Source organism: Phodopus roborovskii, unplaced genomic scaffold (genome assembly GCF_943737965.1).
Source record: "Phodopus roborovskii unplaced genomic scaffold, PHOROB, whole genome shotgun sequence".
Taxonomy (NCBI): domain Eukaryota; kingdom Metazoa; phylum Chordata; class Mammalia; order Rodentia; family Cricetidae; genus Phodopus; species Phodopus roborovskii.
In genome coordinates, this window is record NW_026125640.1 from 1,041,415 (window position 1) to 1,060,623 (window position 19,209).

General features: G+C 37.6%; 1 protein-coding gene across 1 annotated transcript in view; it reads right to left on the reverse strand.

Annotated features, from left to right (window-relative positions):
- Window positions 1-19,209, reverse strand: part of Rpgr (retinitis pigmentosa GTPase regulator) — a 51,758-nt gene that overhangs the window by 20,392 nt on the left and 12,157 nt on the right. The window contains exons 8-13 of the mRNA XM_051177932.1: window positions 17,988-18,143; window positions 15,352-15,476; window positions 13,095-13,277; window positions 11,939-12,107; window positions 8,543-8,640; window positions 154-219 (exon numbers count right to left, since the gene is read on the reverse strand). Of these exons, the coding sequence (XP_051033889.1) occupies window positions 154-219; window positions 8,543-8,640; window positions 11,939-12,107; window positions 13,095-13,277; window positions 15,352-15,476; window positions 17,988-18,143 (797 nt within the window). The remainder of the gene's footprint in view (window positions 1-153; window positions 220-8,542; window positions 8,641-11,938; window positions 12,108-13,094; window positions 13,278-15,351; window positions 15,477-17,987; window positions 18,144-19,209) is intronic.

Below are 19,209 nucleotides of genomic sequence, written 5' to 3' on the forward strand. Positions count from 1 at the left end.
ACCAATAAAAGCAACCAAATGATATTCCTGTCTTTTAATTTTTAATACAACTGAATGTTTACCTTTTTAACTTCTTTCCAAAAAATTTCAAAGAAAGATAATTAAAACTGTTCTTACCCACCATAATTACACTAATAACTCTATGTGTTATACCTGTTGTTTTTGAATTGGTGAAAATTGTAATGATGTCTCATTGGAACTCAGGTTCATCACATGTGTCTGAAATAAATAAAAAATATATGTTCTAGATAAAATGGAAAAACTATATATAAATAATGAATGTAATGAATGCAAAGATACTCAGACATTATTACAATCTATTTATAACTGCCATACTAATGATGTCAGCATAGGAAAGCTGCTGAGGACTCTACAAATAGACCTGATACTCAAGATACAGCTTAAAGCAACCTAGCGCCTTTCAGCTTCTTCATATTAGCAGCAAAACAGGAACCCTGCCTGCTTATGTAGATGGATGAGTAAAGGACAGTGGCAGAATGTGATACTAGAGTGACCGAGTCTTAGAGATGGCTGGGGTTTGGAGATAGAATTCTAAGAAAAGAGGTGTCTCAAGACCAACTGCCATGCAGTTGGCAGGTGCACCAAGAGATAAGAGTGAAAGACAAAAATGCCTCAGTGAGCACCACTAGTGCAGACTTTTGTACTCAGGGTATATGGAAGTCCTGGCATGAGCTAACAGACTTCTAAAGTTAGCCTCTGTAGGCCTAGATTTAAAAAGGTAAAATCATTTATAATTTCAAGAAAATACTATGCCTAATGACATTCTCGTACATGCACAGTGTATACTTCAGCCACACTTGTCCTTCTGCCACTCTTTCTCATCCCCATTGTCCCTGTCCCCCGACACAGTTCTCCTTCCTCTTTCATGGCAGAGTTTTTTCTTTTTTCTTTTTAGTCAAGGTTGCATACATGAGAGTCAAAATGTGCTGTCTTTCTGACTTATATTTGGTTTCCTCTGAGCTGTGGCACTAATTACCACTCAGCAATTAGCATTAGAACTATAAGAAATTACACTGTGGGGCTGGGGAAGACAGTCTAGATAGCCAAGAGAGTTAAAATCAGTACAGTAAGCTCGTTCTGGAGAATTTATCTGTATTTCCAAGATTATTCTCAGAGTGTTGTAATTGGGCAGTCATCTTGTGATGGGTTTTACTGTCTATGCTTAACTGCTCTGAGAAATGAAGGTTCCTATATTTTCCTATCTTTGCAACCATGTTGTGTAGCGATTTCCAATTGAAGCATTCCATCTTGAAGGGAAGGTCACTAAGACTTGGGAATTAAACAAATCACAAGTCTCAAGAAGTCACTGAAACATGCAAGATTACATACTCCCCCCTTCCAGGTGATATAAGCAGTAAAGACTACTGGTGAGAGGAGGCTCTCTGACCTGTTGAGTTGCCTTCAAACAATACAGGGGGTTACAAGGAGGTAATTTTTGGGCAGCATCACATGTACTAGGATGGGACTTTCAGTGATTTTCATAGATGACCTTGGAGTCATCTATGCATTTGCAAACCCATCACACACATTCCTGCAAGTAGCCCACAATAAACCATCGGTTTATCAAGTTGGAATTTGGTGGTATTGTATATTTGGTCTGTTGTAAGTTCCATGTGTGGAATGGGTGCATGTTTGGTTATGTCTCACAAGCAAAAGATACGAAACAGTTTCCAGGCAATATTGTATTAGTTTGGTAGGCAGCAGCCTAGAGTCAGGTTGGTCTGGGGGAAGAGATTCTGACACAATCCCTCTGAGAATTATGTGCAGTGGGAAATTAGAATGCAATGCTGAGTGGAAAGGAAGGTGCTTTCCTTAAAAATAGGAGCCTCAGGAATCCAACTTTCAGAAACTTGAGAACCAAGGAGTTGTATAAGGTTCTTCATGATAACCAGTTATGTGCACAGACTCACATACATTGTACACATCATGTCAAAACTTATTGATCACTGCTAAATATTCCACATAAACTTCACAGCAGGAAGTCTAATTGCAACTAAACTCAATACTACAGAACAAACTGATACCTCAAGACATAGAAGGAAAGGGGTACTAACTGAGGCGGGTTGACATAATAGTGTAACCCACATCCATTCCAACAAATGTGCAAATCTCAACATAGAAATATACTATGAAGGTTGTGGCCTTTACACCATTGTAATTTCAAGGCCAGATGGAACTTCAGAGTGAATTCTAAGACAGAATAGCTACAGAATGAGATCACATCTAAAAAAGCAATCAACAACAAACAAACAAGTTATGAGAGGAAACACCTGATTACATTTAAAGGCAAATAATTTAGAATAAGAGATTTATCAGCGTGCCCCTGATCCTGCTGCTCCTGTCTCCTGTCCCCATCGAGAGCACCCTTGCAGCTCTTATACAACCCCACCCATCCCCACCGCGAGCCTACCCCCCTACCCTACCCACGGTCCTGCTGCCCTGGTTGAGCACTGGGACAGAGGGTGGAGCCAACACCCTACTTCCAAGACTTCTCGGAGAACAAAGGAGACCTGACTATCCACGAGGGACCACCAGTAATTTCCACCTGCTTGGTCTCTGACCCCACCTCCAGTCCTCTGCTGGAGTCCGGGGCCCCTCCCAGAGATCTGCCTATCTCTGCTGGACCACTGTGACTACCAGCTGGCATCTTCTACTGGATCCTCACCCTTGACCCCATCCCTGGGTCCCTGTCTGCGGAGAAACCTCCTAGAGAGCTTGGACCACACAGAGTTACAGATATTGAATCTCAGACCCACATAAGCCCACCGGGCAAGTACCATAGAGAGAGGGCGAGACCCCACCAACACCTACTGGAAGAAGCTGTGGGAAGAAGGCAATACAAGAAAACACCTAACAACAAAAGACAAGCATAACACCACCAGAATCTAGGGAATCTACACCAACTAGAATGGAACACAACAACAAAGCAGAGGAAGCAGAAGGGAACGACTTAAAAATTACCATCATAAAAATGATAGAGGCCCTCAAAGAATATGTGAGAAAATCCCATAAAGAAATGGAGGAAAAAAAACAAACAAAAAAGTGGAAGAAATGAACAAATTCCTTAAGGAAAGTACAGAAAGCCAAGAAAAAACAATTAACCAGGCGAAGGAAACGGTTCAAGACTTGAAAACTGAAATTGAGAAAATAAAGGCAACACAAACGGAAGGAAGGATGGAAATTGAAAAGCTGGGCAAAAAATCGGCAACTACGGACACAAGCATAACCAACAGAATTCAAGAGATGGAAGAGAGAATCTCAGGGGCAGAAGATAAACTAGAAGAAATAGATTCATCGACCAAAGAAAATCATAAATCCAACAAATCCTAAGAATAATAGACATAGAGGAAGGTGAGGAAGCCCAGCTCAAAGGTGCCAAAAACATATTCAACAAAATCGAGGAAAACTTTCCAAATCTGAAGAAGAACATGCCTATGAAAGTACAAGAAGCATACCGAACCCCAAATAGGCTGGACCAAAGAAAAAGGACCCCTCGACATATAATAATCAAAACACCTAGCATACAAAATAAAGAAAGAATATTAAGAGCAGCGAAGGAAAAGGGACAGGTAACATATAAAGGCAGACCTATCAAAATTACACCTGACTTCTCCATGGAAACCCTCAAGGCCAGAAGGTCCTGGATAGATGTTCTAAAAGTATTAAGAGAACACGATTGCCAGCCTAGGCTACTATATCCAGCAAAACTCTCAATCACTATAGATGGAGAGAACAAGATACTTAATGACAAAACCAGGTTTTCCCAATACGTATCTACAAATCCAGCCCTACAGAAAGTATTGGAAGGAAAACTCCAACCCAAGGAAGGTAACTACGCCCACAAAAATGTAGGCAACAGATAATCCAACTACACCAGAAACCAAGGGTAAAACAGAACTAATATATTCACAACACCACTGCCAACAACAAACCTAAATCAAACAAGCATCAACAATCAATGGTCCTTACTCACCCTCAACATTAATGGTCTTAACTCACCTATAAAAAGACACAGGCTAACAGAATAGATACGAAGACAGAATCCATCCTTCTGCTGCATACAAGAAACACATCTAAGCTTCAAAAATAGACATTACCTCAGGGTAAAGGGTTGGGAAAAGATTTTCCAATCAAATGGAAATAAGAAGCAAGCAGGCATAGCTATCCTAATATCTAACAAGTTAGACTTCAAAACAAAATTAGTCAAAAGAGATGAAGATGGTCATTTCATATTCATCGCGGGAGAAATCCATCAACACAAAGTCTCAGTTCTGAGCATCTATGCCCCTAATCAAACTCACCCACATTCGTAAAAGAAACACTACTTAAACTCAAAGCTCATATAAAACCTCACACACTTATAGTGGGAGACTTCAATACACCATTCTCAACACTAGACAGGACCACAAATCAGAAACTCAACAAAGAAAAGAATTAACAGAATTTATGTCTCAACTGGGGTTAACAGACATCTATAGAATATTCCATCCAAAGACAAAGGAATATACCTTCTTCTCTGCTCCACATGGAACCTTCTCTAAAATCGACCACATACTAGGTGACATAACAAACCTCAACAGATACAAGAGAATAGGAATAGTCCCCTGTATCTCATCGGACCACCATGCTTTAAAATTGGAATTCAACAACAACACAAATAGCAGAAAACCTCCAAACTCATGGAAAAGGAACAATGTGCATTTGCACCACTCCTGGGTCAAAGAAGAAATAAAGAAAGAAATTAAGGACTTTCTAATATTCATTGAGAATGAGGATACAACATACCTGAACTTATGGGACACCTTGAAAGCAGTGCTACGAGGGAAGTTCATTGCACTAAGTGCCCATATGAAGAAAACAGAGGATAGTCACATAAGAGAATTAACAGAGCAACTTAAAGCCTTAGAACACAGAGAACCGAATTCACCCCGCAGGAGTAGACGCCAGGAAATAATCAACTTGAGGGCTGAAATCAACAAAATAGAAACCAGGAAAACAATACAAAAAATCAATGCAACGAAGAGTTGGTTTTTTTGAGAAAATTGACAAGATAGACAAACCTTTATCCAAATTAACAAAAAAGCAGAGACAGAACATGAAAATTAACAAAATCAGAAACAAAAGGGGAACATAACAACAGACACAGAGGAAATCCAGACAATTTTCAGGTCATACTTTGAAAATCTGTATCCCACAAAAATTGAAAATTCAAAGGAAATGGGCAAATTTCTGGATAACTATCACTTACCAAAATTAAATCAAGAACAAAAACAACTTAAATAGACCTATAACCGGCAATAAAATAGAAGCAATCATCGAAAGCCTCCCAACCAAAAAAAGTCCAGGGCCAGATGAATTCAGCGCAGAATTCTACCACATATTCAAGGAAGAACTAATACCACTACTCCTCAAACTGTTCCACAAGATAGAAACAGAAGGTTCATTGCCAAACTCTTTTTATGAAGCCACAATAACTTTGGTACCCAAGCCTCACAAAGACACAACTAAGAAAGAAAACTACAGACCAATATCCCTGATGAACCCTGATGCAAAAATAGTCAATAAAATACTGGCAAAACGAATTCAAGAACACATCAGAGAAATCATCCACCATGACCAAGTAGGCTTCATACCTGGAATGCAGGGATGGTTTAACATACGAAATCTATCAACGTGATCCACCATATAAACAAACAGAAAAAGAAAAACCATATGACTATCTCCCTAGATGCAGAAAAAGCCTTCGACATAATTCAACACCCTTTCATGATAAAGGTATTAGAGAGGTCAGGGATAACAGGAACATACCTAAACATAATAAGAGCAATATACAGCAAACCAACTGCCAACATCAAACTGAATGGAGAGAAACTTAAGCCGATTCCTCTAAAGTCAGGAACAAGACAAGGCTGCCCTCTCTCTCCATATCTCTTCAATATCTTACCAGAAGTTCTAGCTAATGCTATAAGACAACAAAAGGAGATCAAGGGGATCCTAATTGGAAAGGAAGAAGTCAAACTGTTTCTATTTGCAGATGATATGAAGTTTACATAAGCGACCCAATAAACTCTACCAGGGAACTCCTACAGCTGATAAACACCTTCAGCAAACTAGCAGGATACAAGATAACCTCAAGAAAATCAGTAGCCCTACTTTTTTCAGAGGAGAAAGAAATCAGAGAAACATCACCCTTTACAATAGCCACAAGCAACATACAGGATCTTGGTGTAACACTTGCCAAACAAGTAAAAGACCTATATAATAAGAACTTTGTGGCTCTAAAGAAAGAAATTAAAGAAGATACCAGAAAATGGAAAGATCTCCTATGCTCTTGGATAGGTAGGATAAACACTGTAAAAATGGCAATCTTGCCAAAAGCAATCTACAGATTCAATGCAATCTCCATTAAAATCCCACCGCAATTCTTCACCGACCTTGAAAGGATAATAATCAACTTTATATGGAAAAATTAAAAGACTCAGGATAGCCAAAACAACCCTATTCAATTAAAAAAAAACTTCAGGAGGCATCACCATTCCTGACTTTAAGCCCTACTACATAGGTATAGTTCTGAAAACAGCCTGGTATTGGCATAAAAATAGACAGGTAGACCAATAGAATCGAATTGACAATCCTGATATTAACCCACGCACCTATGATCACCTGATTTTCGAAAAAAAACTAAAATTATACAATGGGGCGAGGACAGCATCTTCAACAAATGGTGCTGACACAATTGGATGAGGGTGTGTAGAAGACTGAAGATAGACCCATGTCTGTCGCCATGCACAAAACTCAAGTCCAAATGGATCAAAGACCTCAACATCAATCCAGCCACATTGAACCTCTTAGAAGAGAAAGTAGGAGGTACCCTTGAACAAATTGGTATAGGAGAACGCTTCCTGAACATAACTCCAGGGGCACAGACACTGAGAGAAACAATTAATAAATGGGACCTCTTAAAACTTAGAAGCTTCTGTAAGGCAAAGGACACAGCAAAGGACACAGTGGACAAGACCAAACGGCAGCCCACAGACTGGTAAGATTTTCACCAATCCTATATCCGACAAAGGGCTGATCTCCAAAATATACAAAGAACTCAAGAAACTAGTCAACAAAACACCAAATAACCCTATTAAAAAATGGTGTACAGAACTGAAGAATTCCCAATACAGGAAATCAAAAAGGCTGAAAGACACTTAAGAAAATGCTCCACATCCTTAGCTATCAGGGAAATGCAAATGAAAACAACTTTGAGATACCATCTGACCCCTGCCAGAATGGCTAACATTAGAAACACAATGATGACTTATGTTGGAGAGGATGTGGAGAAAGGGGAACACTCCTCCACTGCTGGTGGGAGTGCAAACTCATACAGCCATTTTGGAGATCAGTATGGTGGTTCCTCAGGAAAATGGGAATTAGTTTACCACAGGTTATAGCAGTGAGTGCTGAAGGAAAACAAACAAACAAAATAGCCAAAGAGATCACAAAAATTAACAATGTATCTCAATGCCTCAGAAAAATAAGAAGAGCAAAATCCAGTCAGTAGAAGGAAAGAAATAATACACAATAAAGATCAGAGCAGAAATGAATGAAATGGAGACTAAACAAACAGCAGAAAAGATCAATGACTGAATGATCAATGACGTGACTGAAGCATAAACAAAATGGACAACACCTTAACTAAACTAACCAAAGAGAAAAAAAATCCAAATATATAAAATAAGAGAGAAAAAGGAATGTAAAGTAAGATAGCCATGGTGAAAAACAGTACAAAGGTTCCTCAAAAACCTAAAGATAGAACTATTAGTTATTTAAAAAGAACTGAACTATTATTAAATTACCAATTATTAAGTATTACTATTATTAAAACTATTATGTAATAACAAAATAATCTAATTCTACTAGTCTGAGGTTCATATGTGAAAGAAATGAAGTGAGAACACAAAAGAGAGACCTGTATATCCATGTTTATCACAGTAAGTCATTAGCTATGTTAGAGATTCTGTCAACAGATGAATGGATAAAGACAATTCTCTCTCCTCTCTCTCTCTCTCTCTCTCTCTCTCTCTCTCTCTCTCTCTCTCACACACACACAAAAGCTATAAAGAATAATTAACTCATGTCATTTTCAGGAGAATGAATGTAACTATAGGACATATGTTAAGCAAAATAAATCTAGCATAGAAAAATATGACCTGTTTTCTCTCATGAACAGAAAATAAAAGGAAAGATAACCCAAAAGCAGAAAGTGGGCTGTTAAGGAAAAGGGAGGAGATTGGTAGAGGGGAGTAAGTGTAGGGTAAGAGAGGGTTAAAGAGTGAATACACATGATCAAAGCTTGGATTATGGAGGTATGGAAATGGTACAGTGAAACCCAGTAATATTAGTATACACTATTAAATAGTAACCAAAACCAGCTTTTTACACATAAAAGAATATAGAAGGTATATACACACAAGTTCACGAGGAACTAAAAGTCACATAACTTTGATATAAATAGACAGGAAATAATTACCATATTTAAGATATCAGTAGTTTCACCAAGGTTTTCTGAATCCACTGCTGAAGAATTTTCTGTCTCTGTTTCTTTGTTCATTTTATCCTCAAAATAATCTGAATTAATAAAAGCAAAATGTCAGGCTCAGATCTAACACAAATGAGAAAAGCAAGTGAACAAAAACTCACTCTACAATATATCATGGGTGTAACTGCATGCAAGGCCCTTTAACCTTGTGGTTGAAGATGAATAGCAGTCACTCATAGTAGCAGCATATTTTCGAATCTCATATTGAAAGTTTAACTACTTTGTTGCCAACTTGTAGCAACAATTTCATTTACAAGGACTTGAAAACATTACTCCTTTGGAATAAGTACTTTTCAGTTGAGCTGTATGTATCAAGTACTGCCAGCTAGCCTTAAGACAGTCCCAGTGATGCACACTCCCCTGGTATTCTCATCTCAATACAGCTCCCCACGCATATGATATGGGGTTGAGCTCTATGTGCATGATCAATCAAATGAAGTAGACTTAACTGTGACATGTCTGTAGCTTTTTAGTCACATGTGTGCCTTATTTCTCTCTTTGGACTCATTGCTCTAGGACAAGCTACATTATGAACATCCCTCTGGAGAAGTCTATATGTCAAGGATGTGAAGTGCCCTGCTAATGGTCAGATGAATGATCTAGAAGTCAAGCTTCCAGATACTACCATCCAATCTAACATGCAAGTCCATAAAAGAGCCTGAACATAAAATGTTCAGCAAAGCTGCTCCTGGATTCTTGACTCTCAGACGTTGTATCAAATAATAAATATCTATGATTTTGACTTTTTAAATTTTGGGCATTTTAAAATGTAGCAATGAAAAATTAGTATAAGCACTTGGAATTCAAAAACTGGTAATATCACAAAGGAGAAAATTCTAAATCAATTACCTCTATTTAACTTATATTTTGTCCATTTGCCACTATGTCCTTTCTGGTCACCTGGATATCTATGGGTACTCCCTGATGAAATCTCCATTAAAAATGTCAGTAATCACTCATTTCTCTTTTTAAATCCTTTCATTTGATTGTAATTAATGTAAATAAATGTAAATTGTTCATTATACCTTAGTTCCAGAGAAAATTTAATTGCCAATTATTTCTGTTCTTAAATGATCTATATATTTAAGGTATGTGACAGATGGTGTGTGTGTGTGTGTGTTTTTTTTTTTTTGTGTGTGTGTGTGTGTGTGTTTTTTTTTTTTTTGTGTGTGTGTGTTCATTCAGAAATAGTAACTGTTAATCCTTAATATGGATCTTGGGAGTCAGGAAAGATTTCACTTTCATGGCACATGGAAGGATGCATAGAATTCTGAGATACAGGTGGAGGTACAGGTGGAAGGGGAAGAAAGGGAAGCCCAATACTAACAGAACAAAGAAGTAGAGAGATAGAAGGAAGCAGCTTATGTTGAAGATATATGTCAGAAGTTCCTGAAGTGTGAAATAATTTTCCTACACTTATAAACTCATCTTTCTCTGAGCACACTGCTTGGTACAATCTGTTATTACTTTCAACATTTTTAAATGTTTTTGAAATTTCTCTTTTTAAGAATGTCAAACATGTATACAATGAACTATGATCATCTCTATTCCACACATTTCCCTCTAATTCTTGCCATGCTCCCTCCCGACTTCATATTTTTATGTTTACAGTTTAAAAAGCACCATCTGACGTTGATGCTTATGTTCAAAGTGAACCCCATGAGAGAGGTGCACGTAAGTAACTCGTTATCGATGTCCTGCTTATTGTGACTATTCTATGTCTGCTCAGGGTCCCTGGCCCCCTTTATTAATTTTATTAATTCAGTCATTTGCCTAGGTTCCTCAAAGATACAAAAAGTCATTTCCACCATGCTTCATCTTCAACTCTTAGGTTTCATTTTAAAACTATTGGTGTGCATGTGCCTGTGTGTGTGTGTGTGTGTGTGTGTGTGTGTGTGTGTGTGTGCGCGTGCGTGTGTGCGTGTATGTGTTCTGTGTATATGGGTGCCTGCATGATATGGTATGTGTGTGAGGGTCAGAAGACAAGTTTGTGGTGTCAGTTCTCTCTTTTCACCTTTATGTGGAAAGCAGGAGTAAACTTCAGGCACCAGGCCTTCACATCAAATGTGTTTAACCTCTGAGCCATCTCACCTGCTTCCATTTCCCAAACTACAGTTTCTCTGATCTCTTGCTCGTGAGGCTACATTCAAGTATACATCTGTAGTAATAGACAAATTCTCCTAAGATACAGTAACATCTCCAAGTACAATTATGTAGAAGAGGTACAGAATAGTTAAAGGTGAAATATATGTGTGTGTGTGTGTGTGTGTGTGTGTGTGCGCGCGCATATGTATGTACACACACACACATATATGATCTGAAGACTGAAGAAAAAGCAGAGTATAGTAAATGAATTGGGACTGTAATTTAAAATATGAAATCTATAGGTAATATGTAATGAGGTAGAGGTATTAATGATCTTAGGTATATTTAGAACGGGGCTTATAGAGATATTGAATGTATTACCAGGTATTTTACATGCTAGATCTCACTTAATCCTCACATCTATTCAATTATGCATTTTAAAACTTTTCTGAATTATTCTTATTGTGTACACATGATGTATATGTACATATGTGCCATGTCAGACAACTATGCAATTGGCCAGTTCTCTTTTAACCTTTATGTGGGTTCCAGAGATCAAACTTAGGTTGTCAGTCATACATAGCAAGGGCCTTTGTCTTTTGTGTGATTTTGCCAGAACTTTGAGTATTATCAAACCCATTTCAAAAATAAAGGAACCAAGGCTTTGAGAAATTAAGATGGTCCCATAGTTTAGAAGTACCTGGCCTACCATGCAATTTAGATTGAAGTGCATAACTCCATGCCGGAGCACATATGAACTGTGGATAATTACAGCGGCAGTACAGAACTTCCAGTTATACCCTGGCTACTACATTCATCAGCTGAATGACAGTAGGAAAGTCACCTTGTCTCTCTGAGCCTTGCTTTTCTTAGCCACAAAATAAAGACAATATTCCCACCTAAGTTTTGGAATTTGCAGGCCTAGAATGATTCTATGTGTATTACCCATTGCTCCACAGAGTTGCTTCTGTGGTGCGTGTTGTATGGTGTACACAGATTTCAGCTGCAATTAGAAATGTCACACTCTAACTAGGGGGAGGATAATATAACAAACTGGAAAAAAAATAGGTGTTTCATTTATTTCCAGTTCTTAGAATGATTCTCAGGGACTTACCCAAATCAAGCAAGCGCTATAATTATACCACTGACCTATGTCCCTGGCCCAGGACAAAACATCTGGAGATAAGCATGAAAATGGCAGGAGTGCAAGTTCCACTTCCTTTGAAAGCAGGCCAACATTACCTGAGTCCAGTGGCTCCACGGATTCAGAGAGGCTTTTCTCTGGGTAGTTATCCATAGACAAGCGGAAAGGGATTGAACTGGGGGAAAAATAGGCAGCTGAAGTAGAAGCAGAAGTGCCCTCTAATGGAGGCAGTGTTCCCACCACTGAAGGGGAACATGGGGGTCTCTCCTTTAAAAGAAGGTTAAACAAACTGTCAAATATTGTTACATATAATATCTGCACACATTTTCCTATAGTCATTAAAAATATTTAAGACAAAAGTCTTAAGAGTCTGGCAATGGTCCACAACTTGAACATAAGTATTCCCAAGGACTCAAAAGCCTTCTGGATTTTGGTCTTTGTATCTTGGGTACCCTAAACTGTCACTAGCAAAGTCTATTTGTCATGTGTTAGGGAGTGTGTTTGTATTTCATCATCTACTCTGAGAGGCAAAATATTGCTCATAAGACAGGGATAGTCTTCAATATTTCACATATACCTTTTACTTCAAAAGGAATACATTTTAGAACCTAAAATAATTTTCAAAGCTTTCCAGTATTTAAATAGTTTTCAAAGACATGTAACTTATATAGCAATGTTGAAGCACAGAGAGTCTCTAAATGTAGTTGGTAGCAAACTTTCTCTATTTAAGTGAAGGACCAATTTCTCTGTTTCCCGCGTCTCATTGATTATGATCTATAACTTCCCACTGCTTAGGAGGCTTAACTAACAGAAGGCCGTATAATGCTAACGATTGAATGTCCCACATCTGCTGTACAATAGAACAGTATCTCTTATACTAACACTGTTTGTACATTCTTAAAGCTGTTCCATGGACAGCAATGTTCTTACCATAGTATTAAAAAAACATGTAACAAATATTCAATCCACATACAGCTTAAGAAAAGATCAAGGGACCACTCACTTTGAGGTAAGGGAGATCTATACAAACGTGTGGAATTGTTGATGATTATAAGCAAAGGTTATTCAAGGTAATTTGAATTTTCCAATTTGTGTTCTTTAACATCAACTCTGAACTTACTACAAAAGTTTAAAAGCCTTTATCTCTGACCATTTTCATCTTAAAAGACCCTCCTTTGACTTAAAAGAAAAGTCATTCCTGTTTTCTTTGTGGTGGTAGATAGTACTATCATACAGACTAGACCACAACTGTACCCGCTCTCTTCGCCGCAGACGTGCTGATAAAGATCTATTCAGTGGAGTTCCTGGAGCGAGTTCACCAATGGGCATAGAACCCGTACTTAGGAAAGGCTCATACACTTCTTCAAATTCAGATTCCTCCAGTGCACTAAGACGTGGGGTGGCAAAAACTAACATGTGACACCCACCACAGGCAATCTGCAAGCATAAATTCACAGAAAAATTAATTAATTAATGTTAACATCAAACACAAATGGGCTAAAAGTTGTCAGATCAGCTACAAGATGTTAACTTAGAGGTAAGCTCCTAAGATTGTCTGGCTCATGGATTTTCTCTGTTCTATCACTCCCCATATGTAAAATATGTATGTATGTATGAGTATACATATACATACGCTTCTTTTCATGCCTGCAACCCTAAATTCAGTGAACTGAGAAAAGGCATGAGAGTAAGAGATGTGCTAGTTGAAAAAAAGAAAGCATTGAGAGGGAGAGGGAAAAGGATATGAGAGACTAAGGAGATGAATACAATCATAATATTGTCAAAAATAAAAGATATTATGTCTCCAAGCCTCCCAAAGAACACTTTCTAAATTAAAGTCTTACAAGTCTTTAGAAGAAAATACAAGCAGGCCAAAAAAAAAAAAAAATAATGAAAGATAAACCTGCTAATGAGTTTTAAGTAGTAAATGCTTTTCACAAAAATATTAACAAAAACCCTATACTAAAGACTACAGTGAGAGAGAGAATTAGTCTTCTCCAGAAATGAGCCCTCACTGTTTATCCAATACCATTGGCCAGCCCTCAAATATGTCCATGTAGGCAACAATGAACAACTCAGGAGGTTATACTTATGTACTTAAGGAGGTTATACTTATGTACTTATTTGTTTATATGTATGTGTAAAAATGGATAAAGGAGAGGATGCAAATTTGGATGACAGGGCCATGGGAAGGATGGGGAGAAGGGATAAAATTATATTTTAATTATAGAAATTAGCAAATCTATCTCAATAATAATCCTAAATATAAAAGGTCTTAAGTCATCAATAAAAGCTAATGAAAAAAGAGCCTATACTGTTTTTCAGACTTAGCTTCTAGCCATTTGCAGTGCTCTTCCTGGTGATATTAGAAGAGTGCATACTCTGCACCTGACTTTGATTAAAATTACATCTATTTAAAAGTATCCTCTCCCAAAAGTAAGCAGTGGGTATCTTGTCCATCACTGGATAATTTGTATTCCTAATATATAGGTCTTTTATATAGTGAGCTTTCATTAAATGGTGATTAGCTGCTCTTCTTCTCCCTGTGATAAAAGCAACTTAGGGGTTCAGTTCAGCTCTTGGGTGCAGGGTGAATCCCATCATAACAAGAGAGTCTCAGTGGCAGAGCTCGAGCGACTAAATCCATCAGTTCCACAGGCAGGAGCAGAGGGCAATGCATGCATGATATTTAGTGCTCAGCTTGCTCTCTCCATTTTATGAAGTACAAGGAAGGCCCAGAATATGAAATGCGACTGCCGACACTCAGGATGGGTTTTCAGACTTTACTGAACACAATTAAGAAAATTCCCACAGGCATGTCCACAGGCCAACTTAATCTAGACAATCCCTGATTAAAGCCCCCTTCCCAGGTAATTCTGGATTGTGTTGAGTTGGCAACTCAAACTATCACAGGTATCAAATGAATAAGAGAAGTATTCCATAGTATGAGACACAGTGTCTTTGGAGAAGCATTATGAGCACTACCAAGTAAGCAGCACTTACATGTCTACAGCTCTTAGCTGGCAAAAAGCCTAGAGATAATGAATCAGGAAGGCTGATGGTGGCATGGCACTTCAAAGAGAGGTTCTTATTTGAGTGTTCAGCCAGAAGATCATTAGCAACACTGTGCACTGATTACAATGTCTCTTCATGTGCAGGGTTTGGGAGTGTCCAACCTTCCCCAGTCATACTGCATTTGGCCTTGTGAGCAAGGCCATCTACTGGGTATTTGCTACATGAGACACAAAGCTTACAGGCATGGTATAGTCCTGGTTTTCAAGAGAAGTGAAGATGAAGCAGAAAAGCCAGTATCTGTACAAAAAATGTTCATGAGGGTACAAAACTGGAAAAAATATTTCAGAGTAGTATGATGTCTACCATTGGGTTCTTATAAATCTACTTATAGTTATTAGCTACATTTATGAAATGTTCATATAAATATATGTAATTAACAAGTTTCCTATCTAGAAATATGAAAATATGCACAAGGGAATGTGAAAGAAACCCTTACCAATTGAACTGTAAATCTCAAAAAATTAGAGCACAATGTAGGAAAGAACTGGTTGGTAAAATTCTCCATTCCAAGTCCTAATTTTCCATGTCGGCCATCTCCAAAAGTATACATGAGGCCTATATCTAAAAAGCAAACAAAATTGAAGTTACTCAATTTCTGTTTGTACAGGTCTAGTTATAGACAAATACTCAACTTCTACTGCAATTATAATCTTTTCAAAGAAAGAATGCTGAGTTATGATTCTCTCTGGTCTACTGACTTCTGCAAGGCATAGTGTTTGTGGTTCTTCACAGAACAGTAGGCAATGGAACTGAGAATGGATCACTATGTCTTGGTGGCCAAAGACTTATGTGTCTGTTCTATGCATTGTAGTATATTCAGCAGCATCACTGATGCTGAAGTAGTGAAATTGAAAAATGTCTCCAGATATCATCCTTCTCTCCAAGGGGTGCAAATTTATCACTGGTAAAGAACTATATCATGTAGAATGCAGCTGTCTCTTCTTAATTTGGCTCCTGGGCTGTGGGACACTGCCTAAGCAATGCCTGGAGTCAACCAAGCACTCTGATCAATCCCTGTTTCAATATCTGAGTGCTGTCTTGATTAGCACACAATGATGAGCAATCCTGAAACTTCTCTCTAATGCCACCACACATTGACACGCAGTTGCATTTAATTTTTGCACTTCTTCGCAAGCCCCTCCTTTAAAGGAATTTAAATGGTGTGTGTTAAGTGCCACAGAAACTGAGGCCAATTGGGACACTGGGGAGGGGAATTTTCTACTAGGTAAGGGATTAGAGGAGGCTTTCAAAGTGAATCCCAAAATATGAAATTTAACTATAAGAAGGAAATAAGGCATCCTCCAGGCAGAGTCAACAGTACAAGGGAAAAGCTTACATAATAACAGGTCAGGCTGAAAGGTAATCAGCACGCTGAACAAGCAAAACTTTGAGAGATCGGAGTCTAAAGCAGTAAGGCACAACCTATGGGGTGTGTGTGTGTGTGGGGGGGGTGACATTAGTTTAGATCGTATATTTTATTGTATTTGAAGAGTAGCAAGCTTTTTAAGAGAATGACTTTAAGCTGGGAAATGATTAGCTCATATTTGGGGATTTCAGACTGAAGAAGGCCAAGTGGTTGCACACTAAGAGAATCTGTAACACCTAACTGAAGACTGACTTGAAGTGATAGAATAGAATTCAGTAAGATGGTAAGTTACTATTTTAATTTACAAAAGTAAGCAAATCCCTTTGATGTCTGCTTTTCTCTTGCCTGAAAAAGTAAATCCTTATTTGCTTGATTGTTTTTCCAAGCTCAAAGAACATTTAAAAATTATGAGCTATTGATAGGGAACTAACAAGAATTTAAGAAAATCAATAGATATAATAGATATAATTGTATTAGATGTACTAAAGAATAATATGTAACGCTTGTTTTCTGGGGAGGGTAGATGAAAAAAAGTTAAACAAACTTAATATTCAGTTATTAGTGCCATAACTCTTTCCATCAGATAGAAAAAGTACTATGCAAAATTAACTGAACTCTCTATAGTCAGACAAATGATACATAAAAAGTATATTTATCATCAGTGACAATTTAGGGTTGATGAAAAATGGTACCATGGACAGAAAAGCTATTATTGGGGCACCACAGTAAGGGACATATATCAACAGCTCCTATGGGGCAAGGATGTTTTTGCTTTTGATTCTACATAGTGCTGTTACATGCTATGCAAAGGAGAGCATCAATAGACGACGATGGGCAGGTCATTTTTCTTGAAGGGTTCTGTGGGAAAGAGGGAACTATTTGTGGTAGCAGCTTGTGTTTTCTAATTCCTACTTTCTCTAAAGGAAGGAAAACAAGAATATGACAGTTTGTGTTATTCAAATATACTAGAATTATTTCTGACATTTTTCATATTTTACATTGTTTTTAGAAGAAACAGAGGAATTATAGGTTCTTTTGTTACAAAGCACTTAAATTTTCAAATATATAAGTTCCTTGTGGTGAATGGTTAAGTCATTTTAAGGGAGAATTTTATTGAGTCCTACATATCAACACCATCTGATTTATGAGACTAGGAAGTAAGCAGGCCAACGCCAACAGAACATCTCCTTAAGTAAAGCAGAAGACAACGAAGAGAGATGTGTTTGCTCGGTGGGTTTTGCAGTATCCTTCTCCAAAGGAAAGGAAAAGAGTCAATCCTGAAACGCCCCCTGGTGGTCATCGCAGAGCCCTTCTCTTTCTACTACTTTGCAAAAGGAAAGAAAAAGTAAGTCATGAAACGCCCCCTGGGGGACATAGCATCCTAAAATGTCATTCTTCTACACTGTAGCTTGTGTGATTTCCCTTTCTGGCTTGATGAGAGTTTCAAGAACAGTTACGAGCCTTTCAATTGATACAATTTCAAAAGGACTTTACTGTCTTACTCTTCACCAAAGGTCTACTTTAGGATTCAGGAATGCAAGTCATTTTTGTTTGGGTGCTAGGGACTGAACTCCATAAAGCTAAGAACATGTGTTATCAGTGAGCTACACCATGCCCCCACATTTGCTTTCATATGAATTATACATTCATTTTATAATGAGCTATATCCAATTCTATTAACGGAAAACAGAGAAATGATCTCATACCTGTCATCAAAGCTGTATGATTTTCTCCACAGGAAATATAACTTATTTTCTGGTCCTTAATACGATCAATGACTTTGGGTTCTGATGTTTCAAAAAGAAAAGTGCCAAGGCCCAGCTGGCCAAACTGTCCCAGCCCAAAGGCATATACAACTTTCTCTGAGAGGGAATGGACACAAAAATGAAAAGAATTCCGTGGAGGTACATCATATCTGAAATAACTGTGACATTTAAACTTTTACAAGGGACATTAATTGACTATGAAAGAGCTATGTCTAAAAATACTGATATGGAGTGCAAATTTTCAGTGATGAAAGCAGAGAAAACTGAAGTGTTACACAATAACTACCTGGGTCTGACTTTGTCTTTTATGAATAACCATAAAAGGAATGATGGGTATCATCAGGTGGGTTACAAGATGTATAATTCAGAGAACTGCCTGGTATGTATTTATAATTACCGCACCAGCTCACAAAAATCTCAAATATTATTAAACTATTTCCTTTCACTGCCAGAATTTTAAAAATCCTACAAAGATATCCCCTTTTAAAAGTAATTTAATAAAACTATTTTACAAAACACATTGTGTGAGCTACAGATTAAGTAATGACTGGGCTTACAATTTTCTTTTAATTTTTATATTTATTTCTGTGCGTTCTTGAGTGAATGTGGGTGCACCATGTGCATGCAAGTGTCTGCAGAGGTCAGAAGAGTGCATTGGCTCCTCTGGAATCAGAGCTACAGGCAGTTACAAGATGCCCAGTGTGGGTACTGGGAACTGTACTCAGGTCCTCTGTAAAAGCAGCTAGTGGGTCAACTGCTGAGGCATCTCCCCAGCCCTTACTAGTTTTTTTGTTTTAAAATTAAAAACCCATTATCTAAATATATTAGTACTACAATATTCATTTATATTAAATCTGATGCTGAACAAATTTGGAGACCTCTATTTGGTTTTCATATTACAAAATAGTGAGTATATTTCAACATACTGACTAGAAAACTAAAAATAAGATGGTATATTTCACAAAGTAAGAAATTCATAAGCCAAAGACATTATTTTGAAGGATTTCTAAAACTTTACCAATTTTTAAAGAATTATTATAACAGATTATAAAAATCACAAAGAAATCTTTAAACTTACACATTATAAATATAAAACATCAAAATCAGAAAATAGCAGGAAGGCAGCTTCTTCAAATGCAAGTATTGTAGGGAAAACATTAAT